At 63.8% G+C, this 17324-nt stretch overlaps 4 protein-coding genes across 4 annotated transcripts in view; 3 read left to right on the top strand and 1 right to left on the bottom strand.

Moving 5' to 3' along the window:
• Positions 1 to 5545, top strand: part of F751_0982 (Bifunctional aspartokinase/homoserine dehydrogenase, chloroplastic) — a gene marked incomplete at both ends in the record, with an annotated part of 6986 nt that extends 1441 nt beyond the window's left edge. The window contains 12 exons of the mRNA XM_011403179.1: positions 141 to 887; positions 1075 to 1221; positions 1524 to 2018; positions 2305 to 2609; positions 2851 to 2861; positions 2937 to 3050; positions 3268 to 3643; positions 4180 to 4291; positions 4429 to 4554; positions 4679 to 4879; positions 5117 to 5288; positions 5487 to 5545. Of these exons, the coding sequence (XP_011401481.1) occupies positions 141 to 887; positions 1075 to 1221; positions 1524 to 2018; positions 2305 to 2609; positions 2851 to 2861; positions 2937 to 3050; positions 3268 to 3643; positions 4180 to 4291; positions 4429 to 4554; positions 4679 to 4879; positions 5117 to 5288; positions 5487 to 5545 (2865 nt within the window). The remainder of the gene's footprint in view (positions 1 to 140; positions 888 to 1074; positions 1222 to 1523; positions 2019 to 2304; positions 2610 to 2850; positions 2862 to 2936; positions 3051 to 3267; positions 3644 to 4179; positions 4292 to 4428; positions 4555 to 4678; positions 4880 to 5116; positions 5289 to 5486) is intronic.
• A 340-nt stretch (positions 5546 to 5885) lies between these two features.
• Positions 5886 to 8463, bottom strand: F751_0981 (Aromatic amino acid aminotransferase; the record flags this gene model as incomplete). Its single annotated transcript, XM_011403178.1, has 7 exons — positions 5886 to 6015; positions 6179 to 6276; positions 6650 to 7088; positions 7355 to 7422; positions 7590 to 7652; positions 7795 to 8097; positions 8260 to 8463. The coding sequence occupies 7 exons, from the start codon at positions 8461 to 8463 to the stop codon at positions 5886 to 5888; spliced, it is 1305 nt and encodes a 434-aa protein (XP_011401480.1).
• A 3989-nt stretch (positions 8464 to 12452) lies between these two features.
• On the top strand, positions 12453 to 13160 carry F751_0980 (hypothetical protein; the record flags this gene model as incomplete). Its single annotated transcript, XM_011403177.1, has 2 exons — positions 12453 to 12522; positions 13027 to 13160. The coding sequence occupies 2 exons, from the start codon at positions 12453 to 12455 to the stop codon at positions 13158 to 13160; spliced, it is 204 nt and encodes a 67-aa protein (XP_011401479.1).
• A 1604-nt stretch (positions 13161 to 14764) lies between these two features.
• On the top strand, positions 14765 to 16740 carry F751_0979 (hypothetical protein; the record flags this gene model as incomplete). The annotated part of the gene is made up of 8 exons (XM_011403176.1): positions 14765 to 14944; positions 15035 to 15131; positions 15207 to 15324; positions 15462 to 15524; positions 15661 to 15740; positions 15892 to 15938; positions 16119 to 16220; positions 16498 to 16740. The coding sequence occupies 8 exons, from the start codon at positions 14765 to 14767 to the stop codon at positions 16738 to 16740; spliced, it is 930 nt and encodes a 309-aa protein (XP_011401478.1).
• Between the last annotated feature and the right edge of the window lie 584 nt (positions 16741 to 17324).

Genomic DNA, 17324 nt, shown 5'->3' with positions numbered 1-17324 from the left:
CCCCCAGCGGGCCGCCATGCCTCGTCTGCAGGATCATGATCCCCAGTGTAGCACGTACACACACATGCCTGAGCATGCATTAGTCGTCTTCCCCGACCGAGCCCCCCCCCCCCCCCCCCCCTTTCCCCCACCACACACAGGTGCACAAGTTTGGGGGCACGTGCCTGGCGACCCCGGAGCGCATCGACGCGGTGTGCCGGTACCTGACCTCGCCCGAGGCGGCGGGGGAGCGCAGGTTGGCGGTTCTGTCGGCCATGGGTTCCCACCCCTCCTCCCCCGTCAAGGTTACCGACCTGCTGCTGGCCATGGTGGCCAAGGCGGGGCGCCGCGACGAGAGCTACCTCCTGGAGCTGGCCGCGCTGCAGCAGAAGCACGTGGCCGCCGCCGCGACACTGCTGGGCGCCGACTCCCCCGCGCTGGTGGAGTTTGTGGCCGGGCTGGAGGCTGACATGGCCGACCTGCGCTCCATCCTGCACACCCTGGCCATCGCGGGGATGTCGGCGGAGCCCTTCGAGGACTACGTGGCAGGGCACGGAGAACTGTGGTGCGGACGCCTGGCCGCGGCGCGCTGCCGCCAGCTGTGCGCCGACGCGGTCTTCCTGGACGCGCGCGACGTGCTGACCGTGCGCGACACCGCCGACGGCGCGTCGGTGGACGTCGAGTACGACGCCAGCGACGCGCGGCTGGACGCGTGGGCGGCGGCGCATGGCGCGCCGCCCCTGCTCCTCGCCACGGGCTTCGTGGCGCGCAACCCGGCGGGCCAGGCCACCACGCTGAAGCGCAACGGCAGCGACTACAGCGCCACTATCTTCGGCGCCCTGCTCCGAGCCGGCGCCATCACCATCTGGAGCGACGTCAATGGCGTCTACTCTGCAGACCCGCGCAAGGTGTGAGGTTTTCTTTTGGGGGGGGGGTAGGGGGGGGTCCTGAAGGGTGGGGAGGGGGGGCCACCGATTTGAGCTTGGGTCGTAATGTATGCACCACCGCGCCTTCCAGAACATTACCCCCTCGCCGTCCCTAGGCACCCCCCCGCCTCATCTCAATCTTCCTCCCCCCTTCCCCTCCTCACCCCAGGTGCCCGAGGCGGTGTGCCTCCGCCACCTGTCCTATCACGAGGCCTGGGAGATGTCCTACTTCGGCGCCAACGTGCTGCACCCGCGCACCACCCTCCCCGCCATGAAGTTTGGCATCCCCATCACCTCCCGCAACTTCTTCGACCTGGTGAGGCCGGGGAGGGGTGGGGATGAAGGGGGTGAAGGGCTGAGTCGGGGGGGGGGGGGGGGAGGGAGAGCGATTGTCAGGCCCCTGACAATCCCCCGCGCCGCACCTGTCATGGGCGAGCGGGCTCAGAGACCCGAGGCACCCTGTCCTTCCCCCATGTCTGGACCCTGTTGATACCAGCTTTGCCTCGCGTGTCTGTCCCCATCACCATTCAGCCCATTCCCTTGTTTTCCTCGAGCAACCAGTCCCTCCCCACCCCCCACCCCCCTCCCCCCAAAGCACCACCTCTCTCCAATCCAAAGTCGGAGGCCGGGACGATGATCAGCGACGGCAGCATCCCGCAGGCGGAGGGCGTGGACCTGACCGGGGTCAAGGGCTTTGCCACCATTGACGGCGTGTCGCTGGTGAACGTGGAGGGCACGGGCATGGTGGGCGTGCCCGGCACGGCCTCGGCCATCTTCGCCACCATGCGCGACGCGGGGGTGAACGTGATCATGATCTCCCAGGCCTCCTCGGAGCACTCCATCTGCTTCGCGGTGAAGGCCGCGGACTCAGTGCGCGCGGTGGACGCCCTGCGCGCCCGCTTCCAGGAGGCCATCGCGGCGGGGCGCATCTCCTGCGTCGCCGCGCTGGACGACTGCTGCGTGCTGGCGGCGGTGGGCAGCGCCATGGCCAGCCGCCGCGGCGTGGCAGCCACCATGTTTGCCGCGCTGGCCCAGGCCAACATCAACGTGCGCGCCATCGCGCAGGGCTGCAGCGAGTACAACATCACCGCCCTGATCGACGCGCGCGAGTCGGTGCGCGCGCTGCGCGCCGTGCACGGCCGCTTCTACATGCAGGCGCTGACCATCGGGCTGGGGCTCATTGGCCCTGGCCTCATCGGCTCCACCTTCCTCCAGCAGATCCAGGACCAGGCGAGGAGGTTTTGGGGGGTGGGGTGGGGGGAGGTGTGTGGGGGTGTGGGGGGGTGGAGGGTTGGGGGGCCGTGGTAGGGTAGGGGGGAGGGGGGGGTTTCCACACCCACGCTCCTCGACACACACGCATCAGCCCCTCCTTCCCCGCTTTCTTCCCACCAAATCCCAGGCCGCCAAGCTGCGCGACGAGTACCACCTGGACATCCGCGTGCTGGCCATCGCCTCCTCCAAGCGCATGCTGCTGTCCGACGACGCCATCGACCTGGCCGCCTGGCGCGGCGAGCTGGAGGCGCGGGGCGAGCCGCTGGACGAGGAGCGCTTCGCCGCGCACCTGTCCGACAACTTCATCCCCAACGTGGTGGCCCTGGACTGCACCGCCGCTGAAGGGCCCAGCGAGCGCTACCTGGAGTGGATGCGGCGCGGCATCCACATCATCACCCCCAACAAGAAGATGAACAGCGGCAGCCTGGAGCGGTACCGCGCGCTCAAGCGCCACCAGCGCTCCTCCTTCATCCACTACCTCTACGAGGGCACTGTGGGGGGGGGAGGGAGGGAGTGGGGGGAGGGGAGGGGAGGAGGAGGGGGGAGAGCTGGGGCTGATGGGCCCGGGAGGACTGGGAGGAGGGCAGGGGTCGCAGAGCTGGCGTGCGCTCAGGCCGGCGGAGGCTCTGGCGTGCGCTCACGCCGGCCCAATTCCCGAAGTATTCACCGGGAGCGCATTCTGCTGTGCCTGCTCACAGGGGCCCAGAACTCCCTCTCCACACCGTCGTATCCCTGCCTTCCGCCCCCTCTGCTCCGCAGGCCTGCCGGTCATCGCCACGCTGCAGCACCTGGTGCAGTCGGGGGATCGGGTGCAGCGCATCGAGGGCATCTTCTCCGGCACCCTCTCCTACATCTTCAACACCTTTGGCACGGGTGCGTGCGGTGGGGGGGGGGGTCTTGCTTGTGTGTGGGGGGGCAGTGGGTGTCTCGAGTGCTGCATCGTATGGCGGGGGAATCCAGCGTGAGACAGAGCATGGCTGGCGGAGTGTCTTGTCTGGTTTGGATTTGAATGAGCCAGCTCCAGCACCCCCTCATACACACACCCGCTCCTTCCCCCCAACGTTCCCCCTTCCACTACCAAACAATCCAGACGATCGCCCCTTCTCCGAGGTGGTCAAGGAGGCCAAGGCGGCGGGGTACACCGAGCCCGACCCTCGCGATGACCTGGCGGGGACCGATGTGGCGCGCAAGGTGACCATCCTGGGTCGTGAGGCGGGCCTCCCCCTGGAGCTGGACGACGTGGCGGTGGAGTCGCTGGTCCCCGCCCCGCTGCGCAGCCTGCCCACCGCCGCCGACTTCCTGGCGCGCCTGCCGGAGCACGATGCGGAGATGGACGCAGCCCTGCAGGCGGCGCGCGCGGCGGGCGAGTGCCTGCGCTTTGTGGGCGTGGTGGACGTGGCGGGGCGGGAGGGGCGAGTGGAGCTGCGGCGCTACCCCACCTCCCACCCCTTTGCGCAGCTGTCGGGGTCGGACAACATCATCGCCTTCACAACGCAGCGCTACGCCGCGCAGCCCATGATCATTCGCGGGCCGGGGGCGGGGGCGGAGGTGACCGCGGGCGGGGTTTTCTCCGACCTCCTCCGCCTCGCCGCGTACCTGGGGGCACCGTCGTGATTGCATTTGACCACGGTGTGAGGTGTGAGGTACAGACCAGACGCTGTCGAGTGGGGTCGGGTGGTGAGGGGGTGCTGGGGGACAGTAGCACGCAAGCAGCGACGATCAGCAGCCCAGTGCAGGGCCTTCCTCGCTGAAGAGTGAGTGGTGGATGTGGGCGCTATCACATCCGACAACCGAACCTCCAAGTACCAGGGACCCGGGGAACCCCTGCAAGACCTCAAACCCCGCCTGGGGGTCTGGTGACGGCGATCGCGCGCGCGCGAGGGGCCTCCGCAAATCCGCCTTATCCCACAGCACCAGGCACCTATCCCGGGCGAGGACCCGTGCAGAAGTAGCACTCCTCGCTCCCAGCCGCACCCCACACACCTCCAATGTCGGTCCTCAGGCAGGCAAGCATGCCCGTACGGCTGGCCTTCAGGGGGGCGCCCCTGAACCTGGCACCCAAGGCCGCGCCACACCGACCCCGTGCCGTGCGAGCACGTCGCGTTGCCCCCCGGGTAGGCTTGAGAGTGGATTTTATCAGAAAATACTCTATGTAAGGGCGTCCAAGCACAATATGGGGTCCCAGGCTGGACTCCGATCACGGCTCCTACGGCGCTCAACCCCACACCGTCGCCACCCCCTCTTCCCGCAGGCCGAGGCTACTCAGGTGGGATCCACCTACGCCAACGCCCTGATCGAGGCCGCTCAGGCCGAAAACTCCCTGGAGGATGTGCACTCCGATGTGGATGCCCTGGCCGGGCTGCTGAGGGAGAACAAGGTGTGAAAGGGCACTGGGGTTTGGTAGTGCTTGGGATCAGGGACCATGGATCCTGCTGGCACTCCTTTCCCATGCGGAAATCCCCTCACGCCCTCGCCATGTCCCACACCTCTGCCTCATGCAGGACATCGCGGAGTTCCTGTCCAACCCCACCATCCGCGTGGAGGCCAAGAAGGAGCTGCTGAAGCGGGTGGGGGGCGAGGTCGGGTTCAAGGACTACACCCTCAACTTCCTGAACCTGATTCTGGACCGTAACAGGATGGACTCGCTGGACGACATCGTGGAGGCCTTCGAGACCGAGTACTGCAAGCTCACAGACACGCAGGTGCGTGGTCGTGGGAGGGGGAGAGCGGGGGTGGAGCGTAGGGGGCAGTGTGAGGGAATCGATGTGATAAGAACAGCAGACTGGACAGAATGTTTCCTGAAGAAAGGCAGCAAGGCCTCGGCTGGCCCGCACAGGGGTCTCACTGCTGTTGATTGGGCGAATCTTGCAACATCGTTTTCTGCCGTCTTTCTTCGTTCTTCATTCCTCATCTCTCCCCCCCCCCCCCAAACCAAGCAGTTGGCCACGGTGCGCAGCGCGGTGAAGCTGGAGCAGGAGCAGCAGTTCCTGATCGCCAAGAAGCTGCAGGAGCTGACGGGGAGCAAGAACATCAAGCTGAAGCCCGTGGTCGACGAGTCTCTGATCGGAGGGTTCATCGTGGAGTACGGCTCCTCCCAGATGGACCATTCAGGTGGGGGGAGGAAGGGAAGGAGTGGCATGCATCTGCCAGCTGGCCCCCTTTGGTTCTCCGGGTGGAGTTTGATGGTGCAGGGGGCAAGCTGGCGGCTCAAATTGCCCAACCCAGGGCCTGCTTGCACCCTTCTGTTCCCCTTTGGTCCATCCCCATCCAATCCTTGCTCATCCAACCTCCAACACCACTACTTTACAGTGAGGGGCCAGCTGGACCAGATCACCTCTGGCATGAAGTCTGCCGCAGAGAAGCTCTGATGCGGCGTTGCAGACCCCCTCGTGCCTGGCGCGCCCAAGCCTCGCATTTGCTTCTGCCTTTGGCTCGCACTGTGCAATGGCAGCTTCGCCCAACAGTGAGAGAAAAACATGCTGTATGGGTGTAAGAACGTCCCATTAGAGGATCAGGGCATGCTATTAGGATCAGGGCATGAGACAGGAATTGTTGAGTCATTGAATAGCCACTGAGCGATGAGGAAGAAAATTCAAAGGTGCCGGGAAAACTTGATCACGGATGCTGCGACCTGAGCGACGACGGGCATACCTACAAGTGTCAGTGGCCTCCCCCGTGTGATTGAGGATGAGGTGTGGCCTCCTTTCATCAGGACTTCTGGTCGCGATGGAGACGCAGCGCTTGGGCCAGGCGAGCCACCGCCTCCTCAATGTTCTCTGGCGTCTCAAAGGAGAAGGCGAGGCGCACGCACGGGACTGCCGTGCCTGGAAGCCCAGATCTGTGGGCAAGGACAAGGTGAAGGTCGGGGGCGGGGGGTAATGAGTGGAAGCCCCGGCTCAACCCGACGGGTCCGACGCGGGCCTGAGCCTTCCAAGCACTGCTGTGGATCGAGGCAGCGCCTGCACTGGGTGCTCCATCACTTCTCGTTGCAGCCGACCCACCTGGCGTGGAAGATGCGGCCCGGCGCCACCACGACCTTTGCCTCCACCAGCGCCGCCGTCAGCTGCGAGGCGTCCTCCACCCCCAGAATGGTCATCCACTGAGCAGGGATGGGTGGACGGGTGTTCTTAAGGGGGGGGGGGGAGGAGGGCAGCAATTCAGAGGTCCCAGGTGCAGAAACACACCGGCCATGATCTGACGTGGCCTTGCTGTCACACAGGCTGTGACGCCCCGCGCTTTAATTGGCGAATTGATAGCTCCAGGGACTGCCGGCCGTCCACCAAGAGTACTACCTACCAGGCCAACCCCTGCCTCCTCCCTAATGTGCATCCTTTCTTGCCCATGCAGAGGAGCCATGGCCCCCAGTCTCGACACATGGCACGCGATCCACGGCACCCCCCTTCACTTTGCCTGCGCCTCCCATCCCCAGACCATTTCAATCCACGCTTTCCCCCCAAACTGCCATTCCTCACCAGGAACATGCCGGCGCGGGGCAGGGACCAGCGCGCCAGGCCCTCCAGGTGGCGCTGCGCCGCAGCGTGCATGGCCTGCGCGCGCTCGGCGTAGATCCGCTGCACGTGGCTCAGGTGGTCGTGCAGGCCCGCCTCACCCCAGGAGGAAAGCAGGGCGGCGGCCATGGCCTGGGCCACGCCGCACGCGCCCAGGGTCTGCGTCTGCACCGCACAGGCGGCCACCTCGGCGAGGCGCGGGTGGCAGGTCAGCCAGGCGAGGCGCAGACCGGGGGCCAGGAACTTGGAGGCGCTGTCCAGGCGCAGCACGCGGCCGTCGACGTCCAGGCTGAGGTAGCTGGCGGCGCGGGGCAGGCCGCGCAGGCCCGGGACGTCGCCAGAGCCGTGCGGGAACTGGAGGTAGTAATACGGGTCGTCTTCCAGGATCAAGAGGTCGTAAGCCCTGACAGGGAGGGAGGGGTGGGGTGGGATGGTGGGTGGGCGCTGCTGGCCGGAGCAGAGCTCAGGAGCTACATGCTGAACGGTGAGCAAGCAAGCTGCCAGGGATCATGGACTAGGCGTGGAAGCAAGTCGTGACTGACCAAAGTGTAGAAGCGGCAAGGCAATGGGACTGGGCAGAGATCATCAGCTGCAGGCCCACTCAGTGTGATCTTCCCCACGACAGGCCACCTGTCAAGCAACCAATCGTGTTGCCTCCGCATGCCCCACCTGCACACTTCGTATATCTCCTTCCTCCTCTCCAAGCCTGTGTTCGTGCCAGTTGGGTTCTGCGCCGTCTGGGCGGGCAGGAAGGGGGAAGGCAGGGTGGCGGAGTGGTGCAGTGCTGAGCTTCAGGACACCTCCTTCAGTTCCAATGTAAAAAATGCCACAAGCACCCACACAAAACCAGACTTCGTGCCGCCAGTCCCTGCACCACAAATGCTGATCCTGCCCCTCGGCTCACTGGCACAGTGTAGAGGAGCTTGGGGAATGGCTGGGTGCCGCTCTTCCTGATGCCCTCCAGGCCCTGTGGATGGGGACAGGGTAGACAACATGATGACTCACAGTCCATCAAACAGCACAGTCTCTACGTTTCTGTTCCAGGAACGTCATCACACAGGTCCTGGCAAAGGACGGAACCAGAGTCCTCGCTGCATCGCGCTCCTCACCTTGGTCAATGCCAGTGGACACATTCCCCCATCGTTCGTGGCGATGGGAACCAGGTTGATGCGATCGGGCGCTGCCAGGCACTCCGAGACCTGGGGGTAGGACAGCTCCTCGACCACCATGCTGTCGCCGGGGTCGAAGAGCATGGAGAAGAGGGCGCTGAGGCCCTGGCTGGCCCCTCCCACGATGATGGTGGTGGTGGGTCGGGGTGCTCCGTGCAGGTCTGCGACATGTCGTGTGGCCCAGTCACGCAGGGAAGGCAGGCCCGACGGGTGGATACCGTACTGCAGCTGCCCTTGCACCAGCTGAGCAAGGGTTGGGTGGGGAAGGCACAGTGTGGCGGCTTGGCGGGCTGGTCAGCACTGGCTGAGCATGGTGACATGCCCCAGACCATCGATGGGAAGCCCCTCTCCAGGCCCAAATCGGCGATCGCATGCATGACGCACATCGTTCTCTCCGACCGTGACTGTGCTACCGTCACGCAGCTTGATGTCCAGCGACAGCATGGGGAAGGCGTCCGGTGGGGGAAGGCCGCCATGCAACCCAATCACACCAGGAACGTTCTGAAATTTGGCCACCAGGCCACGCAGCTGGCCATAATTCAGTGCGGCCCCCTTTTCCGTGATGAACTTTCTGGGATCAACGTCAGTGGCAGGATCGGTAGACACCATTGCAGGGGAGCAGGGCCCGACGCGTCTCCGAGACGGCACGACACCAGGCGATGGAAAGCTGATGCCGCAATTGAGTCGCGCCGATGCCCACTCGAATCTCTAGAGTGCGCATTAGTAGACAAGGTGCATCAATGCACTGTGTATCTTGCCCCCCAATTCCGACAGTTCTGAACCCTGCGTTGGACACGTGGAGCGATGGGCCGTGTACTGACTGGACAACTCAATTACCTAAGTGTTTTTTCTAGTATGTATATTGAAAAATCCTTTTCCATCAATGAACCCTATAATCCATTGTGCATGTAAATTCATGATATCAAATGTATATATTTAATTGTACAAGGCAGCTGCCATTAGGGATCTGTTTTGCTTAGGCAATTAGATCCCTACCAGGCTTGCGCCGGTTGCACAGCTGCTTCCCGCAAGCGGGATCTGACTGGCGCAGTTGGTTGCCTCGATCGGCGAACCAGAGGGGGTGGGGGTGGTGGGAGGGCGGGAGAAGGGGAAGCAGGGGGTCCACCAAAAGCTGTGGGACGAAGTGCATTCGCAAAAAATCACTTGAGCAACATCAGGATGTTGACCGCCCCGTCGACGTCGCGATTGACAACGTTGACCTTGCAGGCCCTGTTGGTGCACCGCTTCGTGTCGCACAGTTCCGTCCACGACACACCGCATCACTCCCACTGTACCAACCCCCCTCCTCAAACTCCCCCTCTTCCCGCAGGTGCCCGACCCACAAGACAGCCAGTACCGAGGTGCTGCTGTCGCGGGCGGTGTGGATCGTCCCAAACCTGCGACAGGGCCTGGCCTGGCACAGGGACGAGAAGCCGTTCCGAAAGCGGCGCCACCAGGCCTACGTCGGCAGGGAGCGGTTCATCACCCAGCTGACAGAGCAGTTCCGCGCGCCCCCCGGCATGACTACGTTCGTCGGCGTGGGCAACTGGTCGGCCCAGGACCGGGGGGGCATCATGCGGGGGCCCCCGCCGGGGCCCTGGATACGCTTCTTGCGGCGCCTGCGGCGGGTGTGCAGGGTGGTGGTGGTGGACGAACACAGGTCATCAAAGCTGTGTTGCGCCTGTCACGCCACCCTGCACGCCCACCAGTACGTGCGGGTTTGCCGAGGTGAGGAGAAGCTGGTGGACGTTTGGGACACGAAGCGGTGCACCAACAGGGCCTGCAAGGTCAACGTTGTCAGCCGCGACGTGAACGGAGCGGCCAACATGCTGATGCTGACAAAGTGCTTTTTTGAGAATGCACTTCGTCCCACTGCATTTGGTGGCCCCCCTGCTTCCCCTTCCTTTCCTCCCACCCCCCCCACCCCCTCTGGTTCGCCGATCGAGGCAACCAACTGCGCCAGTCGGATCCCGCTTGCGGGAAGCAGCTGTGCAACCGGCGCAAGCCCAGTAGGGATCTATTTGCCTAAGCAGATCCCAAGTGCTCACCCATTCAGCCCTATCAGTCTGGGATATTTCTAAAGAACACATGTGCTTACTACGTTTCCTGGTCGCCGGTTCCGTGTCGGCATTACCACAAGAGGAGAATGGGCTGGTGTCCACCCTTCACCGTACCTCGATATAGTACTAAAGTGGGAGCAGCGGGGCTGTTAGCGTCACCGCAATCCTATGAAGACGTGGTGGAGATGGTTCGAGGATGATTGGCTATCTTTTCGGCACCCCCCCGTAGAGGCTAGCTACCAGTCATGGCTGCGCCAAATATGGGCTGACAACGATTGGTACAGCGGCATCATCCTGACGGTAGGTGCACCTGCATGATTAGGATATTACCCGTGCCCATGCATTGGTACGAAAGCCCCTCCCATGCCGGCACCGCGCAGGGCTACGAGACTGTGTGCATGCTCAAAATCATGCAAAAACGTCCTCCAGATGCCATGCCCATCGCAGTCCATGGTGAGCTGCTTCGCCTTCTCGGGACTTGTTGGACAGAGTTCCGCATACGTTGAGCTGCCTCACACAGGCTGGCCCAGCTGTTAACCCTCCACTCCTTCCCTTCGCACAGTTACACTGGTGGCATGCCTTGCAGCGCTCTCACTCCTTCCCATCTACAAGCCTGCTGCTTGGGTGGCACACCGCAACCTGCTGGCCATGCTAGCGATGTTGAACGTGACCCTCGTCGGTGCTTTCTGTGTGTGAGTGCGCCAAGCTTCCCGGCTCAGGGTGTGGGGTGCCAGGCCTCGCTGATGATCTGGCATGGCCCCGATGCATGGGTCCAGCTCCTGAAACTCCATCCAGTTCCGTTCAGAGCATCCCATCCCCACCCATTCTCTCTATAGAAACCTGCCGTCCATAAGCGTAGCTGTCCTGGGCACATCGCACCTGGCACAGCTGGTTGATAGGTGCGACTGGGTGCATGGCGCATGGCTCTCGAAAGGGGTGTGCTGCATGCGGACAAGGTTTTCACGACGTGAAGCCTGGATTGACGGGTGTATCTTGCAAGACACGGAGCAAGCATTCCATGCGCAACCCGATTGTTCTTGAGCTTTTCACCCTGTGGGCGCCAGAGCTGCGCAGCTCCATGCTCAGCACCCAGCCCGCATCCACGCTCCCCTCTCACAGCGGAGCTTGCATCCCTTCCATCGCCTCGAATTTCTACATACATCTTCCACTGAAGCGGAAGTGCCTTGCCCTTCTATTGTGTGAGTCAGGGGGACGCGGGGTCTCGAGCAAGCCTGTGCGGCTGCAATGTTGTTGGCCACAGCTGCCAAGTGTAACGGGGCGCATGCTCCGATTACATCAGGCATTGCTGCGGGGAGGCACGTCAAGGCGTCTCCCTGCTCAACCGGCAAACCACCATGCGACCCCATCCCCTCGTTCTCCCTCGCCCGGACAGGTTTCTCTGCAACGCTGTGTCGCCTGTGGTACTTTGGCAGGCAGGAGGTGAGTTGGGGTTGATGCTGCGTCCCCCGGAGGCTTCACATGGCCCGACGCCTCATGCACTCGGCTGTGGCCCCTGATCGCCCTGCCCCTCACCCAACCTGCGCCGGCTTCCAGGACTCCATCGTGCGCGTGCTGTCTGTCCTGTGCGGTGTCCTGATCCCGCTGGTGCTGAGCTGGCGCCTGGAGTACAGGTCGAGGTACCGCTTCCTGCTCCAGGTACGGTCCGCGGTCGATGGCCCCCACGCCGCAGCTTGCAGATCCCTCATCCAGTGCATTCACCGGGGCCGGCGGAGCGGCACCCTTTCGCCTCCGGCGCATCAGGCCATGCAGCAGCAGGCGACCAGGCCCCTTCCATTGCCCATGCAGATCCGGCGGGGTGGGAGGGGCCGGGACGGCTGGGGCCCCAAGGACGCCCTCTTCCGGGACTGGCTGGCCATTTCCCTGCTCTGCGCGCACTGGGCCCTGGACACCGCCACCGTCATGCTGTTGGCCAGCTACCTGATCATGGCCTGCGGGGCAGGCAGGCCGCTGGCGCTGGCGGCGCAGCTCCCCGCCCTCGCCGCCGTCCTGGTCATCAACGTCCGACAGTACCTGTTTTGAACGGGCTGGCGGGCGCCGCTGGGGACTTGTAGAGCGCGGCGCGCACCCACCGCATGCAGTGGGGTACACTATTATTTCTGCTGTACTGCTGAATTGTTTTGTGGGGGAACGAGCCATTTCCAGATGCCCCCCCCTTCCTCTATGCATATCTTACCCAGGCTCTGCTCGGGCAGATGCCTTGGCCGACTTTCGCCGGGCTTTTTGAAGACGCCATGCTGCTGCCCGTTCAGGGCTTTACCCTGTGCCGGCAGGCAGCCTTGCGTCCTCCTGCGTTGCTCATGGTCTGTTTCGGGGCCCAGGACTCGGGCAGGTGCGTCATGAGATGTACTCCTTTTATGCTGGGTTATTGAGAGGAATAATTCCTGATAGTCATGCAGCCAGTTCACCGGACCTCCTGATCAATCTACGAGAAGAAGACTCTCAGACTTCATCCAGGAGTAGAGAAGATCTCACGGCAGTACTACAGCAGGTTCCGGCAAGCAGCACGCCGTGCTCCTCATGAAAACCCTCTCGCCTTGGCGGGCGTCCCTAGTCCCCGAGGCGGTCTGGTTTCTCCGAACTGGGCGATGTGAGATCCCTTGGAATGAAACCGGCGCAAGGGATCAGCTCTTCCCGGACGACACCTGCCGACGTTTCCCGGGGGGAATCGAGGTCCCCACACGCTGCAGGGGAATGGCCAGACTATCTTGAAGCGACTTATAATGACTGGAAGACGTGAAATTCGGTGCAGACCGAGGCCAACATAGGCGTTATCCTGGCGGTGAGAGTCGGGGCCGCCGTGATCGCAGCGGTCAAGGGTCCCTTCCCATCCACGTGCATCACCCCTTCCCATTCTCCGTTGTGACAGGCTTCGCACATGGCCCTTGCCTGGAATATATCCAGGCAGAGGCACACTAAATCCTTACGAACAGGCCTGCATGGTACGCAAAGGGGCCCAGCGGGTGTGCCCTCCAGGATGCAAGCCCAGGCTGCACTCCCGGCCCCGCCTGCTGCCCTGCTTAGACTCCTCCCAACGAGGGGTTCACCCCATCACACCCTCAACCCCACGCGCATCCCCTTTGCTCCCTCCCAGTTGCCTCGGTTGTGGCCCTGGCGGCCACCCTGCTCCTCCCCTTCCTGCACAGCCCGCTGTGGGTTCGGCATCGCAGCGCCAGGGGGGGTCTAGCCATGCTCTTCAACACCATCAGCTACGCCTTCTTCCTGTGAGGAATGGCAGAGCAGGGCAGAGGCGCGCTTCCGCAGCATGCGCCAGGGCTGTGGGGTGCCTTCAAGCCTTGCCGTGGCTCCAGGTGCTGCAGATCGTGCTCGACATCTGCTGGTCCCTGGCACGCAGGATTCGATCTGAGTGCCTGGAAACGATCCACGGCGACAGCCTGCCGGCGCAGCTGAGTGCCAGGTGGGCATCGCACGCGCCGGGCATGGGGGGTCGCAGGGCAGTGACCGTGTGCCGTGCTCCCCGATCACACCCTTGCAGTGGCTGGCGCTACTCCTGGCTCTCCCACACAGCTTGGCGGCCCCAACACACCCCTGCAGTGGCGCTGGCATCATCACATCTCCTCCAACCTGGCCATGAGCATTCCCCTGGGCCTCAAACTCCCAGCTCTCATTGCCTGTGAGGATTCCAGTGATACTGGGGAGTGTGCATGGGGAAAGGAGAATGAGGGCATCCCCCGTGCATGGCAGCTTGAAGGCTCGAGGGGCGGGACACCTTTGGACACGTACATAGCATCTGGTCTCATGGCACGGGTTGCACCCGCCCCAGCTGCACCTCCCCTCCCTCCCGTGCAGGCATTGCTGTCCTCGGGGCCAACCAGCTGCACTCTGGAGTGTGGAAGGTGCAGTGGCCCAGCCAGGGGCCGTGGCGGGCGGGGCAAGTGCGTCGCCCTTTCCAGCGCGGCACCGGCAGGCATTCCCACGGCGCAGACAGCCCTCCCCCCCCCATCACTCCCCAGGACTCGGCTTTCGCCAGCGTGGCGATTGTGACGGGCGTGAGTGGCCCTCCTGCTGAGCTGGCGGCTCGACCACCGCTCGCGCTACACGTTCCTGCGCCAGCGGGCCAGCGGGCGTCAGGGGGCCCCGCCCGCCTTGGCGCGCCGACACCGCCTGGGCTGGTTGTGGCTCCTCCCCTTCTGGACCCTGGAGGGGGTCACAGTGTCCCTGCTGATGGCATGCAACCTGCATGCGGCGGGCTTCTCTTTCATCTCGCTGGTTGCCGCCCAGGCGCTGGCATGCCTGGGCACCATTTCTTACGATCACAGTGTGTTTGTCGCCGAGGGATGCTCCCTCCACCCTCCATACCTACCGTGCTCCTGCAAACCATCCCCTTGATCTCCCACCCCTCTTTGCCATGACAGCCTGACCTTCCCACTCTCTTTTGCATCGCCCTCAGGCCGCTTTGCCACCCTCTCCACACTTCCCTTAGTCCACGACTTGTGCGTCAGAACCCCAGGACTTTTTCATGCCTGGCTTTCTGTTGCCAGACCCGATGCATGCAATTTCAAACAAGCGCACGCATCGGGGGATTGATGCGTACAGCGCACGAGCCAGAAATAATGACGTCATCATGGCAGCAGTACTGCTGGGGGAGAGGGTGGGAGCCCATATGGAACCAATCCGCTTACGACTTCGAGTCCCCACATTCCTGCATCTACTCCACAAACTGAGAGCAGCGCAGGTGTACCCACCGACCGCTCTCGTCACTCGACCTTGCGGTACAGCTCCTCGACGCCGGCAGCTGCGCTGCGCGACGTGCACGCTGAATCCCATCTCGGGAATGCACGGTCATGCAGGCATGCCAAGACTTCAAGGGCATGTTTGTGGTGAATTCTAGACCGCTTTTGCGGGACGAGATGGACCCGAAGGGAGTGGCGGTGGACAACCTGCAGGGCTGGACGCAAGAGTTTCGCACCCCCGACCTGGAGGAGGAGTACGCGGACTGGGTGGCCAGGAGCGTGCTGTGGCGCGACAGAATGCACGGCGTGATTTCAGCGGTGAGCTCGTGCATGCATGGACGTGTGTTCGCATTGCAGCTTGCTCTTGGAACAAGGGCCCGACCAATTCCCTCAAGCCCTGGCCTCCAGGCCTGGGATGCTCTGGCGGTCTGGAGCATCCGTGGCCACTCCGTCCCAGAACGTCACAGCCTCGCACTGACCGGTAAGCTGGTGACTCGGGGGAAAGGTGGGGCATGCGTGACACCTTGGCCCAGCGCTGCTCGACGCTGGGGCCCCCTTTCTTCCACAGTGCCCTTCACAGCGCTGGCCTGCACCGCCATGCTCCTCCCCTGCCTCTGGCCCAAGCTCTGGATCCGGCACCGCCACAACCTCGTTGCCCTGTGCATGGTCTCCCACACCATCGTATTCGCGGTGTTCATGTGCGTTTTTTGGCCGAGGGCTTGGTCGTGTTTCCTGCGGGTGGGATGTGTCCGCCCCCACGCAACCCATGCCAGGCCAGCACCGCTCAGCCACCCCGCACCCACTCTCCCTCCCCCCCTTTCTGCACCCGCTGCAGGAGCTACCACTCCATTGTCACCGCAGTCCTGGGCCACACCTTCATGGCCAGGGTCGTGTCGAGGTGTGTGGGTGGGGGGGGGTGGAGGATGCTGTTTGTGGCACCGCTGAGCTCATGAGGTTGCCTGCATGCGGGGCCATGTGGGGGCTGGCAAGGCTTCCATGCCCACTCGCCACCACCCGTTTGTCCCTCCCTGCAGTGGCGTGGGAGGCCCTGCAATGCTCTCCGTCAATTACGAGTGCGTGCCCCTCCCCAAGAAGCTGGCCACCCTGGCGGCATGTGAGTGAGGGTTTGATGTGCCCTGCCTGGACCTGCATCGGCTTGGGGGGCGGCAGGGGATGCCCCATGACCGACCTGGGCTGCCCAGCACGTACAGGCCCCGGCCCCAAGCCCCGCGCCTCGCCACCACGCGCAATGCCCCCTCGTGCAGGCACCAGCATCAATCTCGCCGTCGTGCACCAGCAGCTGGGCGCCGAGGTGGGCTCCTGTGGGTTGGGGAGGGGCTCGGTGCTGAGCCGCTCTGGGCGTGGAAGGGCCCTGGCGCTCTTGACTCCGGCCCCCTCCTCTCTGGTCTGCTGCCACGCGCCCCTGCCCGGCAAGCTGCCGGGTGGACTGGACCTCTGAGACCCCCTCCCCGCACACGCCGCGTCGGTGCAGGGCCTCCCGGTGATGCTAGCCGTCCTCCTGTTTGGCGTCTGCTACCCGATGGTCCTGAGCTGGCGAGCAGAGTACAGGATGCGGTTCAAGTTCCTGCGCAAGGTGGGTCAGGACTTCATCGGTGGCGGCGGCGGGCTTTGTCTTGCGCATGTGTGTGTCTATGGGAACGAGTGTTACGGGCGTGAATCGTTCCCAGATGCCTCGCTGAGGCGCAGAGTGCCTCCCTCCGTGGGACCTCTCGTGTTTTCCTGGCATCGGCGCCGCGTGAGGGCCGGTGCTGTCGCCTCAGCTCAGCACCCAGCCCCGTACTGGTCCTGAGCCTCTTCAGACTGCTCTCAGCGATTCACCCGTGCGCCCCTTGCCGACCCCACATACACAGCTCACGCCCGGGGCCAGGCCGGAAGCGGGCCGGCCATCGGCGTGGACCCTGCTGGGCGGCGCGTGGCTGCTGCCCCACAGCATCACCCTCAGCATGACGGTCATGCCCCTCCTCTGCATCTCCATGCTCGCCCGCCACTTCTCCGCCGCCTCCGTGCTGGGCGTGGAGCTGCTGACCGCCGTGCTGCAGGCCACCACGTACTTCAAGCTTTACATCGGCGATACAGACTGCTTCCAGCGGTGAGCGGTCGGGTTGGGGCGGTGGTGGAGGTGAACCACGCGTGCCTGCGCGCGCGCACCCCACCCCCCACCCAACCCACCCCCCCGGGCGCGCGGAGCGCCCTTCCAACCCAAAAACCCGAGTCCCTTCCCTTGGCCCCTGCGACGGCTGGTCATGCGCAGGGCCAAATGCACCTCTCGCACTCACCTTTCCTCTCCCTCGCCAAAATGCTATTTTCTGAGTGCTCCGAACCCCACGTTTGCGGCAACATCACTCTCTGCTCCAAGATTGCCTCCACCCCCCCCTCCCTCGTCCCTGGATGCCACCCCGGCACCATCACCTTGCGCTGAAGTGTCTGCCGTCTCGCCCCACCAGCCGGCTGCCATTTTTTTCTCTCCAGAAGCATCGCTGGTGACTGGCCCTTGGTAGGCCATCCCAGACAGAATCCCTGGCGGGCACGTGCAGCCAGGGGATACACCTCTCGCTGAACCCATGTTTCATCCCTTTCTGGTGCACCTTGAATCAGTTTTTTAACGCACTGGGCCAGCTGCCTGTGCGCAGGATGATTCAAAGGGGTAACTGTTGTGTGAGCTGGCAGCAAAGTACGC

This window comes from Auxenochlorella protothecoides, assembly GCF_000733215.1.
Source record: "Auxenochlorella protothecoides strain 0710 unplaced genomic scaffold scaffold121, whole genome shotgun sequence".
NCBI lineage: Eukaryota > Viridiplantae > Chlorophyta > Trebouxiophyceae > Chlorellales > Chlorellaceae > Auxenochlorella > Auxenochlorella protothecoides.
The sequence above is the reverse complement of the archived record's forward strand: the minus strand, read 5'-3'. Positions and strand labels throughout refer to the sequence as shown.